The following is a 22,476-nucleotide window of genomic DNA, read 5'->3' as shown; positions in this document are numbered from 1 at the left end:
TCTCATTTTTTAGTTTCATTTTTTTGCTTGTTTGCTTTCTTTTTTAGTTACATTTTTTTCTTGCTTTCTTTTTTAGTTTCATTTTAGATTTCTTTATGAATATCTGGCCAAAATATGCACTGGCTCGAGCAAGTCGCCTGATAATCATCTGCAGTCCCGTGCTTGTAAGCTTGAAGCAGGCCAAGCTTGATGAAGACACGAACCTCTCTGTCCCGTGCTCTGATCTTTCACACCTGTGTCGGCCAAGCTTTGGTCGACTTCTCCTTCTCCATATCTCTTTGCCAACCTCAAAACCGTAGTTCTTCCCTACTCTAGAACTTGAAACCCTAGCACGAAATGATCTCTTATGAATAGAAATAATTATTAAAATGGAATGGGGAAGCTTACTCACCCTTCTCACCCTCTCTACCCTTTAACAATGTTTCTTAAAGGTCAACCGATATAAGTAATGAAATAGAAGTGATGAGATCCCGAGAATGTTGACGTCTTCAATAAAAAGAACGTTCAAAGAACTTCTACATTTAGTTTTTTGCTCTAAATACTTTATTTCTCAAACATTTACACAACATTTTCAAATGTACTTTTACGAAAAAATGATTTCACTTTTTTTTTTCATAACAAAACAAAAGCATGTATTCTCAACAAACATTAATTCTTCTTTCACACTTTGCTTTCACATTTTTTTTCTATACTTTCCGTACCTTCATTCTCGGGAGTAAGATTATGAATGGATGGTGGAGTATCCATCCACCTAAAGTTGACACCATATCGGGTTTAATGGACTACAAGAGTAAGTTTATTTGCTATCGTGAGGGTAAGAATTCGCAGATCAAGAAGTCAGCGGAGACCAGGTCGTTGACCGGAAGTCGAACCTCCACCTATTAATAATTTTGCGGGCACTGACTGAAGGATATATTCCCTCGGTTAGAAGGAATGGTATACTTCCGAAGGAGTGTCCTTCAACCAAGATGTCAATGCGTACGATTTGGCGAATAGGATCTTAATGACCTTACTCGGAAGATCATTAGTTCAGTCCAATTAGGGGTCGTAATGCTTAGCTAGAAGCCAACTACGACCGTCGGATAACTTCGGTAATCCGCGGCTAACATAGAACGGATCCTATAAGGGTTACACATAAGAGTGACGGTTTAAACGGAGAGGATTGACTAGTAATTGACTGTCATATAAGTGGATTGAATCCATTATAAGTAAGACCAATTAGTTCGGAGGAGTCCGAATAGAGATAAACACATCCGGACCTTAAAGGAAGACCTGGAGAGGCTTTAGGTGGGCCGGCCATGTGATGGCCGACCTAAGCAAGGGGTCGGCCATCTCATGGCCAGTTAGGCCCTAAGTGGGCCGGCCAAGGAAGCCCATAAGGATTTTTGAGCTAACGGTTCAAAAACTGGGGGGTAAACCCAAAAAAATCCGTTCTTGCCAAAAAATTCGGTGCAGGTCCTAATGTCAGGGAAAATATTTTTTTTCCTTTTTTTTCTTCCTTTCTTGCCCCTCGATTTGACCCAGCTCCTTCTCTCTCCCACGATTTTTGAGGGATCATTAAATACCCGTCTATTCCGTTGCAGCCAATCACGTCATTTCTTCCCATTTCGCGCCAACCTTCTTCTTCCTTCTTTCCTTTTCTTTCTCTCTCTAAATTCTCCTCCATTTTCCCTGAGTTTCCGCCCATTTTGCCCAAATTTTTGGCGAAATTTTGGGATCCCGCTCTTTCTGTATTCACTTTCAAAATCTTTCAAAAATGTTTAAATTTCATCTTCCAACCTATTTATACCACCGAGTGTCTTAATATCTTCCAACCAGAATCTGCTCTTATCTTCCCACTTTTTCAGGTAATGCCTCTTAAATGAACAAATTCCATTTGTCTTCAATGATAGAATTTAAGGAAGCTGAATATTCCATTTGTCCTTTTAAGGAAGATGATAATGTCATTTGTAAATGAACAACTACTCATCTAAATCTATGTTGAAACTTGGACATTCCAAAATGACAGACAAAGTGAAAGGATTTTTTTTTCTTTTCTGTATATTATCGTTTCATACCTTCTTTATTTTTCTTTTCCCTACTGTATACAATGGTATTGAAGAAATGCTTTCTGGGGACATTGTTGCACGACGTCCTCTCTGGTGAAACAAACTTCAACTTAGTTGTAACAGTATACAATGGATATTGAAAGTTTTTTTTTCTTTTCTGTACATTATCATTTCATACCTTCTTTATTTTCTCTCTCTATCCAGGTTGGATCGTGATTTTTTCGGCTATACTTCATCTACTTCTGCTGCAACATCATCTGAAATGATGAACCACAATCAAATATCTAATAAGTTTGGAACTAATTTGAACTTTACTGTTTTAGTATTGTTTTACTTAAAATTATAATTTGGTGAGTACACATTTTAGTTTACCGCAATCCAAACTCTAGTGAGTACATATTTTTCTTTACCAAGAACAAAACTGTTTCCTTACCTAAATATAATTTACCCGTGCCAATGATATGAACAAGTAACAAATGTGTAATAAGTATGTGTGGGATTCATTACATTTTGTTGTTTGTTGTGTACTGATAACCATCCCTTATTTTACGGTAAATAAAAAAGTTTACTGGTTCAGTATACATAAATACTTAAAATTTTGATGAGTACATATTTCTGTTTACCGTAAACAAAAATATGGTGAGTAAATAGTTTTGTTTACCGAAAACAAAACTGTTTCCTTACCTAAATTAAATTTACACGTTTCTTCTTCTTCTTCGTCTAACTTGTAAATAGTTGATGATGAGCGTTTCTTGATGCTCTTCTTTTTTGACTCTGTTTTTATCTGCAAATACTTAAAGGTGGAATGGTTATTTATCTACAAGCCCTAATCTTACTAATGTATTCCTAAACTTACTATGCATGCTCCGGATGATCGCTTCTGCAAAATTCAAAGAAAGTTAGGCTTAATCTATCATGCTCTAATCTTACTATTTTCTTCTGCAAAACGGAACCCAAGCTAGCGTGGCTCTGTAAATCATGACGATTTCCGAGCCTACTTTTTCCCCTGATCATGGCTATTGCTCCCAGGGCTATTTTTTATTAATCTGATTTTGAACCGTTTAGCTAAAATTCCTCCTTGGACCCCTGGTCGTTGCTTTCGCTATCGGGGTTGGTTTCGTTGGCTTGAGCTCAACAAGTTTAGCTAGGAGTTCTCCTTAGACCCCTGGTCTTAGCTTTCGCTACCAGGGCTGGTTTCGTTGGCTTGAGCACAACTAGTTTAGCTAGGACTTCTCCTTAGACCCCTGGTCGTTGCTTTCGCTACCAGGGCTAGTTTCGTTGGCTTGAGCACAACTAGTTTTCGCAGGGACTCCTCCCGTACCTCTGGTCGTAGCTTGGGCTACCAGAGCTGTTTTGTCTGCTTTCGCCTGACAAGCTTCGCAAGGACTTCTCCTTATTCCCCCGGTCACCTTTGCCAGGGTTGTAGTTTAACTAGGACTTCTCCTTGGGATCCTCAGTGGGGACCACGTTTTACTCGAGTAAAGATTTTAAGTTTATCTAAGACTTCTCCTTGCGAGGCCTCGGGTCGCAGCCGTGGCTACCGGAGCTACCTCATTTGCCGGCTTGAGCCGATCAGTTTAACTAGGACTTCTCCTTGGGACCTTGGTGAAGGGTCTGTTTTACTCGAGTAAAGTTTCAGTTTAACTAGGACTGCTCCTTAGGGCACTCGGTTGTTGCCATAGCTACCGAGGTTGTCCTGTCCCTGGTCGTGGCTTTCCCTAACAGAGCTGTTTTTAAATTTAGGCCCTCGGTCGCTGCTTTCGCTACCGAGGCTACCTTTTGGGTCACCTAGTCGTAGCTTTCGCTATCAGGGCTACCTGCTCAGTTAGAGCGAGTTAAACTAGGACTCCTCCTTTTATAGCGTCTTTTGCTAAAATATTTTATTTTATTAGATAAAATATGTAGCTAGTAGCACTACTTCTTTTGTCTAATGGCTTTATTTAAAAAAGGAAACAGATTAGGGGTAGTGATGACCTGATTTTCTCAGCTCTGCATGTCCGCTATGGGGTCAGCGTATAACACTTTGTCACCTCCAACGGTGATCGGGTTGATCGCTTCTTCCTCGCAGCCGTGGGCAGAAATGAGGTAGCATTCCCTGGCTACCTTTTGGTCTCCTCTGACCGTCCCTATGAGATTCGTTTCCAGAATTGGGAATTTCATCATGAGGTGGTTCATGGAAACTATTGCTCCTGACTTCCTCAGGAAGTTCCTGCCTAGTATGATGTTATAGGCGTACATCTTGTCGACAATGGCGAAGCTTAGCATTATTGCTTTCTTTGATTCTCCTTCGCCGATTAGTAAGGGCAGGGTTGCTATTCCGTCTGTTTTAACTTGGTTGTCGCCGAACCCTGTCAAGCAAGACTTATAAGATTTGAGGTAGTGCTGACTTACCCCGAGTTTTTGGAAGCATGTCCGACTCATGACTTCTGTCGAGCTTACTGTATCGACCAGGATGCGTCCAACCCTCCAATTGGCCACCACAGCTGTTATTACCAACGGATCCACGTGCGGAGTTATTACCCCAACTAGATCATCATCAGTAAAAACGATGGGTGGTGTTTCTATGGCAGGTTTGATTAGCAGGACTGGTGGGTTCTTTGCCTCGTTGGCATATCTACGTTGTTCTCCCTTGGTTGCTCCGCCGAGGGTTGTCCTCCTGCTACGGTATTGATATTTCCCATCACTCCGGCGGCATCCTCAAAGCCCTTGTTTGCTTTTTTGAAAGTCGACCCTGCTCAATAGTTTCTGGTTGCGATCCTATTCCTGCCCTGTTTATTGGCCTCTTGTTCCGGTGTTCGTAGGGTCGCTTGCTGATGTCGAAAATTGGCTCCCGGTTAAATCAGCATGAAAAAGGGAGTTGATGCATGACAACCTCCATTATGATTAAATATTCTGTTTGGAGATGTGAGATTCCTCTGTTTAGCTCTGCTTCTCTGCTCTGCTCCGCTCCTTTGCTCCGCTTCTCTGCTCCCTGCTTATTGCTCCATCTCCTGACTCCTTGCTCTAGCTCCTGATTCTTTGCTCTTGTTCGTCTATTCCAGGGGGTTCGAAAACCGCTCCGACGCTCAAGACGGTCAGGTTGCTCTTTGCAGTAAAAGAATGAATATTGATTGATCTTTTTGGGAGGCGAGTTATGAGAACTCTGAGCTTTTGGGTGATCTTTTTGATGAAGAGATCGTGTCCTGTGAAGGACGAAGTGGGGGTCTTTTATAGGCGATGTTAGGCCGACTATGATTAGTGGCGGTGGTGAGGCGGTTGCCGTCAAACCAATATAGCAGTTACCTCTTCTGCGTATCTAGGGTTTCTCTTCGAGTCTATCCTGGATCTTTAATAAGTGAAAATTCCTAAGTTCAAGGATACTTCGTTGATATCTTGCCGGAGTGACAGACTCTAAAGAAGAAGTTTCCTCCTTTAGATACGTGCAGTCCAATCGGGCTTAAACACTTCCAGATGTGTAACCGACTAAGATCTTTCTGGAAAGTCCGAGATTAAGTCATTAGGTCGCGCAACGCTGATATCTTCCCAGTCCTGGGCGTAAGATATGGGTCGAACCTGTGGAGACCCCCCTTATTCCTTTAGAGACCCCAAGGCTGATCTGTCCATGCCAATGGCGTTTTGTGCAGAGCTGGTTTCTTCTGGCCGACCTCCCTGTTATGGGAATGTGTGGTAGACCATCAGGGGTTTTAGCTATCTTGCTGCCTTAAGCCGAGCTGTTCCAAGAGACTTCTGGTCCGATCTTTGACTCTTCAGACGTTAGTCAACGTCTGGACATTTTATGCATCATCATGAGTCCCGCCACTCCTTAGTTGAAAGTAGAGAGACTAAGAATTAGAAGTAACTCGTGTGTTTTTCTTTGAAGGCCAGAAGTCGAAAGTATTACCTGTCCCAGAGCTGTATCGTAAAGCTCTTTGGGCCTTACCTAAACCGTGGTCGTTTGGTGGACATCTGTCTTACTGTCAGTACTCCAGAGCTGATTGATGTTCATGACTTGGAGATTTCCTTTGATTGAGTGTTAGCTTTGCTAGAGCTGATCCGGCTGTGTTCTGACACGTGGCTTATTATCCCAAGGCACGTTTCGTCTTCTGCGCAAGTAATTAATTCATTTCCATGCGTAATTTTGTGATGTCACAGATTTGATTCTCTGATTGCCTGTTTTCGGCGCTGATCCCTCTGAATTGCTATTCAGAGCAGCGTTTTTGGCATGCGTGGACACGTGGTGTCTTGCTAGTGGGAGAGCGGGTGCGCTCCCTGAAGTTCTATTAATTCCTAACGCTATCTTTGGGCTGATCTTTTGGATCTTTTGATGAGACATGAAACATGTCCAATCTGAATCTATTAACTCGGGTTAGTTAGTCCAGTTCGAGCGGTTACTCTGAAGATTTGTTTGATTTCCTTTCTCAGGTCTCATCTACGGAGTTCGATGCGAAAACATTGTGATAAAGACATACTTGAGGGGCATTTTGGTCATTTTAATGACAAGGGTATTCTGGTCAATATTAGTGCTCATGTGAAAGTAGAGTCCAAGACGAGTCCAACGGCGAAGACGGAAGTCAAATCGGAGTCCGGATGGAAGAATTAGACAAAGTCAAAGTTTAGGTCAAAACTAGTTGACCAAATCAGTTAACACGAATTTCCCAAGGACGCGTGGCGCAAACAGAATGGTGAGATGAGGATTTTCGGTATACTGGTGGGCTTAGCAGGAAGGCAGTCGGGATTTTCCAAGGGTTATTGATCCCGTACACCCGGGTACAAGTTATAAGCAAATACGTGCGGGTGCTCTAAGAGATCGAATGGTTGCTGTTGTTACGTTGAATATGGCTTCATCCCAGCACCCGTCCCCACATATTACGTAACTCCGCGAAGTACTCAATCATTTTCAAAACTACTGATCCACCCGTGACCAAATTCAATCTTTCTATCTTATCTTCTCCAGTCTTTAGAAAGATATTTCTTTCTTTTTAAGAAAGAAACCGAGAGAGAGATTGGATGGAGGGATGCAAGTTGAAGATTTCCTTCTAAAATCAGATAGGGAACCGAGATGGAAAGAAAGGTATTGGTTGTGGGGTATTTCTTAGAAAATAGAAAGAGAGAGAGCCGAGAACGGAAAGAAGGAGAGAATGAAAGATAGAGAAACCGGGAAGGAAATAAATCTTTAGAGAGAGGAGGTCGACTGTTTTGTGGTTCGGCTTCTCGGGCGTAAAAGAGATAGAGGGCTAGACAGAGGATATCTCCTCACGGCTAAAGAAGAAGAAAAAAAGAGTTAGAGAGAGAGAGAAGGAGATCGACCATTGTTAAAGCCGAGAGCTAGAGAGAGAGGGAGAGTTTGAATTTTTTTCTGTCTTTGTTTCTTTTTCATATTTTAATTCTTCTCTTTGTGAGAAAGAGAAGATTAGATAGAAAGAGTTAAGAGAGAGAGAGACATACTGTAGAGAGAGAGATTGAATCAATTTTATCAAACTCAAAAAGAAAATTTCATTATTTTTTTCTCCTTTCTTTACTGTTCGGTTAGAGAGAGAAAGAGAGAGTACATTTCTGGTTTATAGAGAGAGAAAGAGAAAGTTTAGAGGAAGAAAGAAGGAGAAAACAGTAGAGAGAGAGAAGAACCAGTCGAGGAAAATAATTTTCTCACCAGGAAATCGTTTCCGGGGAGACGAGAAAATTATTTTCCCTTAGGGTCTGTTTGGCTGCACAGAGGGAAATTCGCGAGAAAAAAGGTGTTTTCTTCTCCGATTCTTTTTCTTTCTTTAATGTTATTATTTCTCATTTATCCCACCATGATTATGATCTCTTTAGTGATGAGTAGCTAAATACCTAGTTTAGGGTTTTGATGACGTTTTTGTTATGCATGATTATTAGATGATTATTTCGACAACTTAGGTGCTTAGACATATTTCAATTTCTTTTTAAGTCTTTCATTATTTATACTTCGTTAGTCTTGATCCATTATATTTAGATTAGGTTCTTTAATATTGGATACTTGATAGTTGATAAATAATAGTTAGAGTCCTTAAGAATTGATTATTCGTTTAGTCACCAAAAGGTAATAGATTTAAATCGATGTTTATGCATGATTAAAATAGATTCAAAACCCTAGACTTCTCCTCCATTCATCCGTTCGCCGTTATTACTTATTTACGTTATTTTAATACTTTACTATTTAATTGTCAAAAATCAAAATCGAATTCAAAAAAATCTAAGTTAGTTTTAGGTTTAAGGTTGAGTTTGACTTAGTCTCCGCGGATCGACTCCGGTCTTACCGGGTTTACTACTTGACACCCGTATACTTGCGGGTGGTGACCTATTTAGGAAACTTTCTAGGCCCATCAAGTTTTTGGCGCCGCTGCCGGGGACTAAGTTTGAATTTGTCTTATCTTATTTCTATATTTGGAAAGTTTTATTTTTGGTAAGTTTTTATTTTTGGACACTTTGACTTGCTTTTCCATTTTTGGTGTGTAGAACGCTAAGGAGCAAAGGAAAAGGCGCAACAAGGAGAGGAGCTCAAGAAAAAAAATTTACATTTTATTTTTAGTATTTTTTTTTATTTTTGGTGAGAGAGAGACTTTTAGACTTTCTAGTTTTATTTTGTTTTTAAAAGTTTTGAACCTAAATTGGAGGGCTTTATAAATTGTAACCGAAAACCAAAACGAAGCCTCGGGTTGGAACACTCACGGGAGAGTGGCCCGGGTCGTCTGCAAGGGTCATCGCCCGTCTTGAACGAGAGGTAATTTCTCTAATCACCCACGAAGCCCCTGTCAGTGGGTAATTGTGTGTTTTGTGTGCCTAATTGCTTTGATCGAATTGTTTAGTATAAGCATTCTAGTAAGGGCAATAACCCAATTGAAAGAGAGGAGACGGATTTCATCACCGTTCTCTTGCCCAAATAGGTGACAACATTCACGATCCTAAACCTCACCTAAAAACTAAAATCTGATTTAGACATTAGCCCCTAAGGTTTTCGAGCTCATAGGATCTTTGAAACAATTCGGGGACTCGATTTTTATTTGGGCATTCCTAAAGGGAAAGTTCACTCAACTCTTTATAAGGTCGCCTCGAGAAGAGGAAACGTTACCAGGTTGGACGGCTATCATAACGTTTATCGTTGGTCATCTCCAAGAGTTGTTTGATCGTAGTACTTGGACGGAGTAACCCTCATAAACATTATAGTTCAAGCTTTGTTACGAAATAGGAGCTGTCTAGATTTTTAAGGTAAATCTGACCAACTTGTCTTTCGTCTAGATTTTGTTTAGGTTGCTTGGTGGAGTCAGACTGATTGTGTTTGCTTTCCTCTAGGATCTTCGTAGTGATTCCTCGGTTTTCGATTTAAAAAAAAAAAGCTTTGTTGAGAATATCCTTGGTCATTGGGCTCTAGTTTATGCCCGATAGATATCGTGATAAGAGAGGTCGTTTCATTAGTAGAGAAACTCATCTAAGTAATCTTCTAGCCAATCTCTCTTTGAGTGACACTATGGGTGAAAATCTAAACCAAGCCAGTGATGGAAATCCACCTATGACACTCAGGGATTACATGAACCCTACTAGAACATGTCAACCATCATGCATACAGTTACCCCAGTCCACGACTCACTTCGAGTTAAAGTGATGTAGAAACGCAGCGGAATTAAAAGAGATGAATAACTAAATAAGAACAATGAAAATAAAGATCAAATAACTCTAAATACTCAACTTTATTAAAACTTCAATGGGGTTTTTCTCTCAATCTGAGAATAATAGACAAACTAGATATCCTTTTATAGGATTCTGGACTTTCCTAGATAGACTTGAATTAGATTTCCTAAATAATTAAAATACTGCAACTGCCTAAATAACTAGACTCAAATCTGGACCTTTCCAATTATTGGAAATATTAAAATAGCATAATTTCTTAAACCTAAATTATCTAATATTAATCATACTAAAATAAGGACTTCCTAAATCTACTCTCTCTGGCCGGTTGGTCCATGACCGGGTCCGGTCATGGAAATAGTCTCCACGCCGGGTGCCCCTGCATCAACATCCCCTTCCCTCAAGAGGTTCGTCCCGAACCGTTTGTGAAGAGAATGTAGTTCCTCCGATCCATCTTCAATTGGCAATAACGTCACGATCTTCTTCTTCCATGAAAATTCATAAACATTCAAACGACCACGGTAAGTGGCATCAACATCAGATTGCCATGGTCGTCCTAATATGATGTGGCATAAATCCATATTGGTGACATCACAATCAACTGTAGACAAATAAGAAGAACCAATAGAAAGATTAATAGTACACATGTGATCAACCCGTGTAGTAGTACCCGACTGAATCCAAGCGGTTTTATACGGGTTTGATTTAATCATTGTAGGAATACCCAAGAAATTGACCAGCTTTGAAGAAATTAAATTCTCTACACAACCATTGTGATCAATCACAATAGTACACACTTTATTCAGTACTGTTCCCCGTGTAACGAATAAATTCTTTCGTTGAGATAAATTCCTCTTGAAAGGTGTGAAAAGAACTCTCCGAGTGAGTAACATAACCCGATCACCGTTGTCTGGAATAGTGTTAATTCGTTCCAATTGATCTTCATCTGAATCTGAATCTGATTTCTTTTCTACAATATTTGCTTTACCGCAAGAGGGGCAAGCATTAGAATAGTGGCCTGTTTCAAAACAACGATAACACTTAACTGGTGGAGGTTTTTTATAAGGATTATCTGCTAGTGATTTAGTACCGTCCTCCGCCTGTTTGGATTGATCTAATTCATCCGGTAGAGTTCGAACTGCTTGACTTCTCGTACTGTGTCCTCGGAAAATGGAACGTGAATCTGATTCAAAAGACCGAGCTACACTAATACATTCAGAAACCGAATTAAAAGCTCTTAAATTAACCAAATCTTTAATATCATTCTGAAGTCCGTCCTTGAATTTTTCTACTTTCATTGACTCTGAATCTGGAAGATTAAGTCTTGTAATTAGTCTTTGGAATTCCGAAGCATATTCCTCAACGGAACGTCTTCCTTGGCGGCAACGTAAATAATCAACACATAATTGGTTCTCATAATCCGAAGGAAGGAAACGGGAGAACATTAATGGTTTCAATTCTAACCAAGAAGAAATAGGAGGTAGGTGTAATAAACGACGATTTTCAGATTCCTGTTTCCACCAAGTAAGAGCAGTTTTAGATAAATAACCAGTTACACAACGTACCTGTTCAGGACCTTCAACTTGCATAACATAAAAAAAAATCTCTAGTCTAGAGACGTAATCCAAGAAATCTTCAATATTTATCGAACCATCATATGATGGTACTTCCATTCGAATACGGTATGATGAATTAGGGTTTGGACATTCGGTGTCGGTTGGTGGAGTGTGGTGTTCACGTTCGGTTTGAGTGCTTTGGACAACCAAGGGGGGTCGTTGTGGGAGGTTGATTGGACGGTTGATAGGAGTGGTAGGGTCTCGGGTTTGGGAATGGGTGAGGTTGTGTTCTCGGTTTCGGTTTAATGGGTGGAGTTGGTCTCGGTGACGTGGGTTTGTGGTGTTGTCGGGTTGGAGAGGGAGGTTGATGGTCGTCTCGGTTTCATGTGGACGGCGGTGTTGTAGAGGTGGTGTAACTGGATCATGAACCGTGGGGGTGTATCGTGTTTCGGTATGGAGGTTGTGGTGGGTGTGATGGTGTTGGTATGGTGAGTGGGTTTCGGTTTGGTTGGTAGGGATTGAAGGATATCGGGTATACGGGTAAAGAAGACGGGGGTCTTGGTAGGTTGTAATGGTTCCTAAAGGGGCGAACTTAAACTCGCCGCCATGACGAGAAGGATAGAAGCCCTAGAGCTTGGTCAGCCTAAAGCAGTTAGGGAGGATCCCACTCAGGTCATGAGTGTTGGAAATGAATCCATCTCTTATTCGTGCTCCGTCTGTGGAGACCCATCTCATACTGGGAATAAGTGTACCCTATTCTTTGTTTCTGACAAAAAAGAGCAAGCTAATGCTCTTTATCTAAACTCTAGGCAAGATTACCGTCAGAAATATGATCCTTATTCGAACACTTATAATCCGGGTTGGAGAAATCACCCCAATTTTTCTTGGTCTAAGGGTCAAAATCAGGGTCAGGTTAGTAGTTCCATGAACCCTCCTGGGTTTAATGCTCCTAGGAATCCTTTTGCTCAAAACCAGGGTCAATCTAGTACCCAATATCCTTCTCAAAACAATGAGTCTTTAGCGGAAACCATGAAGCAACTAGCTAAAACCCATATAGAGTTTACACAACAGACCAACCAGGCTATACAACAGACTAACCAGACTGTACAAGAGACCAACCAGGCTGTAATTAGTTTAAGAACCGAGGTAGGTCAACTTAGAAAAGCCCTTAGGCAGAGAGAACAGGGTATGTTTCCTAGTCAACCAGAACCAAACCCGAGGGGTAAACAGTCGATGGACCAGGCCAATGCAGTAACCACCCTTAGAAGTGGTAGGGTAATTGACAATAAGATAGGAGTTCCCGAAGATAGTGAACTAAACTCTGAGCAACCCACCTTACCAACTAGTATCCCTAGTAAAGAGCCTGAGAAGGCTCCTGAGTCTGAAGACCCACCCACTGTGCCTGAGTCGTATGTTCCTAGAGCTCCATATCCTCAGCATTTGGTAGAGCCAAAGAAGAAGTCCCAGTTCGAGGAGATAATGGAAATGTTCAAACAAGTTAGTATTAATATTCCATTACTAGATGGCATTAAACAGGTTCCAGCTTACGCTAAGTTTCTTAAAGACCTATGTACTAGGAGGCGTAAGATGAATGTGCATAAGAAAGTCTTCTTGACTAACCAAGTGAGTTCCATCATCCAACAGAACCTCCCACCTAAGTACAAAGACCCAGGAAGTCCTACACTGCCCTGCACTATAGGGGACCATAAGATCGAACGAGCTTTGTTAGATCTAGGTGCTAGTGTCAACCTACTTCCTTACTCTGTGTACCTGCAATTAGGTTTAGGGGAAATCAAACCCACTTCGGTAGTTCTTCAGTTGGTAGATCGGTCTGTTAGAAGACCACGTGGCATAGTAGAGGATGTTCTGATAAAAGTTAATGAATTCATCTTTCCTGTTGATTTCATAATCTTAGTTACTGAACCAGTTCATGATACCCAGAGTTAAATTCCCGTCATTCTAGGACGACCATTCTTAGCTACATCAAATGCTATCATATATTGTAGGAGTGGACTATTAAGATTGTCTTTCGGGAATATGACTGTAGAGATGAACATCTTCAATGCAGGACTTCACCCAGATGAAGTTAATGATTTTAGTGAGTTGAATTTGATAGAGTTATTCATCCAAGATTCTTTACCTCAAACTCTATCTGATGATCCTTTAGAAACATTGTTGGCTCATTTTGGCTTAGATTTTGATGAGGAGGGTAGTATCAATGAGGTGAATGTTTTATTAGATTCTACCCCATTACTAGATATTAATAAGTGGATAGAAGAACCCCTCAGCTTGTCAGAGCCAATTGACTTGCCAACTTTAGAGATGCCTCAACTATCATCCACTAGTGAGTTCAGTGTTCCTTCCATCCCAGAGTCACCTCAATCCACAGAGAAACCACCTCCTTTAGAGTTGAAACCCTTGCCTGACAACATGAAGTATTCGTTTCTAGGACCGTCTGGAACCTTACCTGTTATCATTGCTTCCGAGTTAGAGAAAGAACAGGAAAGTAGACTATTAGATGTCCTTAGAGACCACAAAGCGGCATTAGGGTGGTCAATAGCTGATCTAAAGGGTATAAGTCCATCTGTTTGCATGCACCACATCTATCTTGAGGAAGATGCTAAACCGTCAATGGAAATGCAACGTCGACTTAACCCTCACATGAAGGAGGTCGTTAGAGCCGAAGTCCTGAAATTACTAGATGCGGGTATTATATACCCTATTTCAGATAGCACTTGGGTCAGTCCTGTTCAAACTGTACCCAAGAAATCAGGCATTACTGTAATCAAGAACGAATCTAATGAGTTAATACCCACCAGGATGACCACTGGTTGGCGTGTTTGTGTTGATTACAGGTAACTGAACACGGTCACGAGGAAAGACCATTTTCCTCTTCCTTTCATTGATCAGATGCTAGAAAGACTAGCTGGACATAGCTACTATTGTTTCTTAGATGGCTATTCTGGCTATAATCAGATTCCAATAGCCCCTGAGGACCAAGAGAAAACCACTTTTACTTGTCCATTTGGAACTTATGCTTATCGTCGGATGCCTTTTGGGTTGTGTAATGCACCCGCTACATTTCAACGATGCATGATGAGCATATTTTCAGATATGGTAGAGAGGTTTCTCGATGTCTTTATGGATGATTTTTCAGTCTTCGGTTCATCATTTGATCAGTGTCTGCATCACCTCACACTTGTGTTGGTTCGATGCAAAGAGAAGAACCTAGTTCTCAATTGGGAGAAATGTCACTTTATGGTTCGCTCAAGAATAGTCTTAGGGCATGTCATTTCTGAAAAAGGCATTGAAGTAGATAAGGCAAAAGTAGAGTTGATAAAAAGCCTTCCAGTCCCTAAAACGGTCAAAGATATTCGATCATTTTTAGGCCATGCTGGATTTTATCGACGGTTTATTAAAGATTTCAGCAAGATATCTAGACCTCTTTGTAATCTTTTGGCAAAAGAGAAAAAATTTGTCTTTGATGATCCTTGTTTAGAAGCCTTTGAAAAACTTAAGCTTCTGCTTACTTCCGCCCCCATTGTCCGACCTCCCAACTAGAGTATTCCATTTGAGATCATGTGCGATGCATCTGATTATGCAATTGGAGTCGTGTTAGGTCAACGTGAGAATAAACTTCTTCACGTTATATACTATGCCAGTAAGACGTTGAATGATGCACAGTTAAATTACTCTACCACTGAAAAAGAGTTGTTAGCTGTAGTGTATGCCCTAGAGAAGTTCATATCATATCTTGTGGGTTCTAAGGTCATAATATTCTCTGATCATGCTGCATTAAAATATCTCCTTTCTAAAAAGGATGGAAAACCTAGACTGATTAGATGGATATTGCTGCTACAAGAGTTTGATATAGAGATTCGGGACAAAAAGGGTTCCAAAAATTTAGTAGTACACCACTTGTCAAGACTTGTAGTCGAGTCTGTAGAAGACAAGTTACCCATGAGAGAGAGCTTCCCTGATGAGCAACTTTTTAGTGTCTCCCAACTACCTTGGTTCGCTGATATAGTGAACTATCTTGCTACTGGTCAAATGCCCAAACACTCGACCAAGCAAGATCGTGATAAATTTTTATCCGAGGTAAAACGGTTCTTCTGGGACGATCCATACTTGTTCAAGTATTGTCCCGATAAGATCATTAGGAGGTGTGTTCCTGATAGTGAACAGTCCAAAATCATTTCCTTTTGTCATGATCATGCATGTGGAGGGCATTTTAGTGGTAAGAAGACGGCCGCAAAAATTCTACAATGTGGTTTTTACTGGCCGCCTATCTTTAAGGATACCCATGCATATTATCTGGCGTGTGAACGATGCCAGAAGTTGGGAAGCATTTCACGTAGGAACATGATGCCCCTTAATCCTATATTGGTAGTTGAGATTTTCGATGTGTGGGGCATCGATTTCATGGGTCCCTTCCCAAACTCTTTCGGAAACTTGTACATCCTAGTTGCAGTTGACTACGTGTCTAAGTGGATAGAGGCGATTGGATGTAAAACGAATGATCACAAAGTTGTGATCACATTCTTGAAGGAAAACATACTTTCACGTTTTGGTACACCGCGGGCAATCATTAATGACGGGGGAACACACTTTTGTAATAGGCAGTTTGAGCTTCTAATGAAAAAATATGGTATTACCCATAAAGTGTCGACCCCATATCATCCACAGACTAGTGGTCAAGTCGAGGTGTCTAATAGGGAGATCAAACACATTCTTGAGAAAACGGTTAACACTAATAGGAAGGATTGGTCTCTACGACTAACCGATGCACTATGGGCCTACCGTACAGCGTTTAAGACCCCTATTGGAATGTCTCCATATAGAATAGTGTATGGCAGAGCATGCCACCTACCCGTTGAGTTAGAGCATAGAGCATATTGGGCTATCAAGCAATTAAATTTTTCACTTGACAAAGCGGGTAGAGAGAGAAAGTTACAACTCAGTGAGTTGGAGGAGTTAAGAAACGATGCATATGAGAGTGCTAGGTTGTATAAGCATAAGATGAAAATGTTACATGATAGGAATATTTTAAGAAAAACGTTTTCACCGGGTCAGAAAGTTCTCTTATATAACACTCGTTTGCATTTATTTCCTGGTAAACTCCGTTCTAGATGGACAAGACCTTTCACGGTCAAGCTCGTTTATCCTTATGGTGCAGTCGATATCGAGGACAAAGATGGTAGTATGTTCAAAGTGAATGGACAACGGTTAAAACCATTTTTAGAGATGTTGAACGATACAGAGGATGTTTCTATCGAAGATCCTGTCTATCCAGACTCGCTATGATCAGTTTCGTCTGGCTGAAGACGGTAAACTTAGCGCTTTATGGGAGGCAACCCATGCATAGGACTTCTGAATCTGGTAACATCTTTCCCTAATCCTATTATTTTTGCATAGTCTTTAGAACATTGAGGACAATGTTCGGTTTAAGTTTGGGGATAGGGGATTGAATTTTTAGTCCTTATTTCAAAAATTCAAAAGGGTTCAAAATTTTTGGATTGAAAAGGCGAGTCTAGTTGTTTTTGCTTGTTAATAGTTATAGAGTCTAGTTGGTCGTTCTATGCTTTTGCTGAAAGTTTTTCCACGAATTTCGAGTGTTGGAGTTGTTGTGCACTAGCCATGTGAGTGTTAGATAGGTGAAGAGTTGACTTTTCTGAGAGAACTTAATCGATCATTAGTGGAGACTTAACCTATGTGAGATTCTGAGCCTTTCCTTTTGTTTTGAGTGATCTCTTCTGTGATAATTCCGAGTAGAATGAAGAGCTACTCAACCTCGCAATATTCATTAGAGCTCAGTTGATCTCTTGAGTTCAAATTTTACAACCACTAGGGATGTCATCAGGAAGTAAACCCTTCTCTTGTAGTCTGAGAAACTTGAAAGCAATGTCAACTAGAGGAAAATAGATATCATCCATAATTTAGAACCCTGAGAATAAGACATGAAGCAAAGTGGAGAAAATTATACCCAAGGAAATTGTTGAGAAAGTAAGTTGTGTATTTTGAGTTGTATTACCAGAAGTGAAAAAAAAAGAAAAAAAAAAGAAAAAAAGAAAAAAGAAATAGAAATTAAAAAAAGAAAAGAAAAGAAAAAAAGTGTTTGTGTAGTTTTGTTTAAGTGTTTATCCCTTGAAGTAGTTCTTGAAGATTTGAAGACGTCGAGTTCTCAGAAGTTCTAGCTTCCCCATTCCGTATTAGTGGTTGTTTCCTTTCTATGAGATCAGTCGGTTACAAAAAAATTAGTCCGTCTTTTGTAATGTGTTGAGTTTTTCTTCATGCTCATACTCGCACATTGAGTGAAACATTTCTGAGTGACTTGAATTTTTGAGTGTATGACCGTGAGGCAACAGACGAGGTGAAATGTATTGAGAAGGTAATCAAGGTCTTGTCTGTTCTGAACCGAAATGATACTCATATTGGCTGGTCATGTGCACTTTGGGTCTTGATTACTAGTGAAAGGAATTTTAGCTTTTCTATGGTTTGGTTGGCTTGGATTTCATTTCTATTAACTTTTGAAAGTTTACTGGATAAACATTTTTAGTCCACATCATATTTAAACCCTTCTGCATTTTTGAAAATTTTGAATTTTGAGTGTATATTCACTGGAAACCCTCACGAGACAAAACTCGTCCTCTAGGGTAACTTAGAGGTTTAACGGCTTGTTGCACGTGCTAAGTGCAATCGTGATTCCCTACGAAAGTGGTGAACTGGGTTTAGTTTTATTTCTCTAGTTTGCTCGAGGACTAGCAAAATCTAAGTTTGGGGATGTTTGATGAGACATGAAACATGTCCAATCTGAATCTCTTAACTCGGGTTAGTTAGTCCAGTTCGAGCGGTTACTCTGAAGATTTGTTTGATTTTCTTTCTCAGGTCTCATTTACGGAGTTCGATGCGAAAACATTGTGATAAAGACATACTTGAGGGGCATTTTGGTCATTTCAATGACAAGGGTATTCTGGTCAATATTAGTGCTCATGTGAGTCCAAGACGAGTCCAACGGCGAAGACGAAAGTCAAATCGGAGTCCGGATGGAAGAATTAGACAAAGTCAAAGTTTGGGTCAAAACTAGTTGACCAAATCAGTTAACACGAATTTCCCAAGGACGCGTGGCGCAAACAGAATGGTGAGATGAGGATTTTCGGTATACTGGTGGGCTTAGCAGGAAGGCAGTCGGGATTTTCCAAGGGTTATCGATCCCGTACACCCGGGTACAAGTTATAAGCAAATACATGCGGGTGCTCGAAGAGATCGAATGGTTGTTGTTGTTACGTTGAATATGGCTTCATCCCAACACCCGTCCCCACATATTACGTAACTCCGCGAAGTACTCAATCATTTTCAAAACTACTGATCCACCCGTGACCAAATTCAATCTTTCTCTCTTATCTTCTCCAGACTTTGGAAAGATATTTCTTTCTTTTTAAGAAATCTTTTTCAGAAAGAAACCGAGAGAGAGATTGGATGGAGGGATGCAAGCTGAAGATTTCCTTCTAAAATCAGATAGGGAACCGAGATGGAAAGAAAGGTATTGGTTGTGGGGTATTTATTAGAAAATAGAAAGAGAGAGAGCCGAGAACGGAATAAAGGAGAGAAGGAAAGCCTCTAGTGGTATCTCGGGTGTTTCTGGAATCTTAGATACAGTGCAACCGCGCTCACGATACTCCTGTATACTCGAGCGCATCTTTTATATCCGACGGACAGAAGCCCATATCATCTTATTCTCTCTAGCCCGCGAACCACTGGATCATTTTGCTCCCTCCTCATCAGTACGTGAAATTGGAAGCGGCTATTATCTTCTCCCATCTCAAATCAAAACAAAATTAGAGAGGGAGAGCAAAATCAGAGAAAACCGAGAGAGAGAGAAAGGGAAAGAGGGTGAGATGAGATCTTTTTGTTACAGAGATGGATTCGAAAGAAGATAGAAAAGAAATCAAAACAGAATTAGAGAGAGAAACAAGATTGAACCGAAACAAGATAGAGATAGAAACAGATTGAACCGAAAGATTCGATTCAATTCGAAATCAAAACAGAAACAAAAGAGATCCCTATTGGTTTCCTATAAAACAGAAGAAGAAAAAAGAGTTGGGGCATCAAGAGAACACGGATTTTAGAGTAAAGAACAGGAGAGAGAGAGACGGAACCGAAGCTTACATTTTCGATTTTCTTGATTTTTGATTTTTTTTCTTTTGTAACCTCTGCTTCTTAGTGAGAGAGAGAGAGGGGGATTACAGAGGAAGAGAGAGAATTATAGAGAGAGAGACAGAGAGATTAAGAAGAGGGTTATTGTAGAGAGAGAGAGAAATAGAAACTCGGTTTTAATCATTATCATCTTCTTGATTTTTTATTTTTCTTGTTGTTTTCTACTTCTTAGTGAGAGAGAGGGAGATTACAGAGAAAGAGACAGAGAGATTAAGAAGAGAGTGAAAAAGAAACAGAAAGAAAGTACTTTCAAGAAGACGAGAAAATAAGTTTCTCTCAGAGAACTCATTTCCGGGAAGACGAGAAAATCGTTTTCCCTGAGAGTGCGTTTGGCAGAATTCTGGGGAAAACAGAAGGAAATCAATTCCTTAAGGCTCTGTTTGGCTGTAAAATCAGTAAGAAATTCGACTTTTTCTATTTTTCTCCCATAATTTATTTAGTTAAACTTCCATCTATCATCATAAGAAACTAATTTATCTATCTAGGGTTTTAGATGAAGTCCATAATGAGAATGTTATCGTTTTGATTTATCGGCAAGTCAATTAATGTTTAGATTAAAATCTTAGTATCTTTTAAAAACTTTATTGCTTTTAACGATAACACTTTCCGGATTTTAGAGCGTTCATGTTATAGAATCTGAGTAGAACAAAGTACTTAGTTGACTAATGCAAATAAATCGTCTTTAGGATTATCATGTGGATGGATTCGAAAACCCTAGGTTCCCCTTTTCTGAATATAAACTTATTTGTTTTCTTTTGAGTTATATTTGCTATTCTTTTTATTTGAATCATATTACAAATCAAACCACTTTTGAAAATCACAATAGTTTTAAGATTAAATTGAGTTTGACTTAGTCTCTGAGGAACGAACCGGTCTTACCGAGAAATTACAACTTGACACCCGTGCACTTGCGGGTGTAGGCCTATTTAGGGTAACCTTTTAGGCCCATCAGCTTTCGCTGTCAGGGCTACCTGCTCGATTCAGAGCTAGAGGAGTTTAATTAGGACTCCTCCTTTTATAGTGTTTTGTGCTAAAAAAATATTTTTATTTTATAAGGTAAGATATGTAGCTAGTAATGCTACTTCTTTTGCCTTCTGGCTTTATTCAAAAAGGAAAGATAGTAAGGGTAGTGATGACCTCAGTTTTTCAGCTCCCCATATCTGCCGTCGGGTCACCGTAGAACACTTTGTCTCCTCCAACGATGACTGGAATCACTTCTTCTTGTTCGCAGCCCTGGGCGGAGATGAGATAACATTCCCTGGCTATTTTCTGGTCTCCCCTGACCGTTCCGATGAGATTCGTTCCCGGAATTGGGAAATTCATCATAAGGTGGTTCATGGAAACTATTGCTCCTGACTCCCTCAGGAAGTTTCCGCCCAGTATGATGTTATAGGCGTACATCTTATCGACGATTGCGAAGTTTAGCATTATCGCCTTTGCTGATTCTCCTTCGCCGATTAGCACTGGCAGGGTTGTTATTCTGTCTGTTTAACCTGATTGTCTTCGAATCTTGTCAAACAAGATTTATAAGATTTGAGATGGCGTTCGCTTACCCCGAGTTTCTGGAAGCACGTTCGACTCATGACCTCCGTGGAGCTCCCTGTATCAACTAGAATACGTCCTATCCTCCAATTGGCAACTACGACTGTTATTACCAGCACATCTGCGTGTGGAGTTATTACCCCGACCAAGTCGTCGTCTGTGAAGACAATGGGTAGAGTTTCCACGGCAGGCTTGATTAGGAAGACCGGCTGATTTTTTGCTTCGTTGGCGTATCTGCGTTGTTCGCCTTTGGTTGTTCCACCGAGGGTAGGTCCTCCTGCTATGGTTTTGATATTCCCCATTACTCTGGTGGGCCCCTCTGGACCTTTGTTTGCTTTTCTAGAAGTGGGGCCCTGCCCGTTGATTTCAGATCCCGATCCGATTCCTTCTTTGTTTACCGATTTTTTGTTTCGATATTCGTAGGGTCGTTGTTCTTGATGGATGTATTTATCCTGTTCTCCTTTTATTACCATCTCCCCAATTAGATTCTTGAGGTGCCGACAGTCGTCGGTCTTGTGGTCGTAGCCTCTATGAAAGGCACACCACGCAGTCATATCTCTGGATCCGAACTCTCCTCGGTCGTCATTAGGTTTGGGTAGTTCAGCCTTTCCTTTTGCTATCAGTACCTGCAAGATTTCCTCCGTTCCTTTCATTAGGGGGGTGTATGTTGCAAAGTCAGCCCTGGGCCTCCTGCCTCGCTCTCCTTTCCGAGGTAACCTGACTTCTTCCCTTTTTCTTTTTCGGGGGCGCTCACTTTCGTAAGGAATATTGGCCACCTCTTTCATCCGCAAATAATTCTCCTCTGTTCTGATAAATTGTTGTAACCTTTCTATCAGATCTACGAGGGTGCCTGGCTTTCTCCCCGAGATATCTTTGATTATGTCATCTTGTCTGAGACCTCTCTGTAGGGCAACAAAAGCAACGTTTGATTCTAGGTCGGGAACTTGAACCATAAGGTTGCGAAATCTCTGCCAGTAGCTCGCCAACGTTTTGCTTTTTCCTTGTACCACGTTGAACAGCTCTTCGGTCCCTCTCTTGATACTGGTGCTTCCTCGGAAAGCTTCGCAAAAAGCTTGGGCAAGCTGGTTAAAAGACTTTATTGACCCCGGGGCTAGTGCTTGGTACCATGCCTGAGCTGGCCCTTTTAGGATGGTGGCAAACACCACACACCATATATTTCGGTTGGTCGTGCATAGATTCATCCTCGCAGCATAGTTGTTAATGAATACTCCTGGATCTTTCACGCCGTGATAGTGTTCTAGCGTGGGACACTTGAAGTTGGCCTGTTTTTCGGATTCCAGTATTTTCCGGCAGAGAGGTGGCTGCCGAATTACAGTCCTTCCTCAGAGTTTGTCCTTCTCCTTTTCTCTTGTTAGTTCCGCTACTTGGTGTATGAGCAACTCGCATAGGGTGGGGTCGTCCACACACCCCTTGCCTATCCTAGCATTCTTGAGGGTATAAGGTTCGTCTGGATTTTGCACACCTTGTTCCCT

At 40.7% G+C, this 22,476-nt stretch overlaps 1 protein-coding gene across 1 annotated transcript; it reads right to left on the bottom strand.

Moving 5' to 3' along the window:
- Window positions 1-20,916: 20,916 nt before the first annotated feature.
- On the bottom strand, window positions 20,917-22,185 carry LOC147567187 (uncharacterized). The gene has a single exon (XM_086657301.1). It carries the CDS (start codon window positions 22,183-22,185, stop codon window positions 20,917-20,919), a length of 1,269 nt encoding a protein of 422 aa, XP_086513427.1.
- Between the last annotated feature and the right edge of the window lie 291 nt (window positions 22,186-22,476).

This window comes from Eschscholzia californica, unplaced genomic scaffold (assembly GCF_041429995.1).
Source record: "Eschscholzia californica isolate CP2 unplaced genomic scaffold, dmEscCali1.0.p SCAF_1, whole genome shotgun sequence".
NCBI lineage: Eukaryota > Viridiplantae > Streptophyta > Magnoliopsida > Ranunculales > Papaveraceae > Eschscholzia > Eschscholzia californica.
Note: the sequence above shows the minus strand (reverse complement) of the source record. Positions and strands in the feature narration are given on the sequence as shown.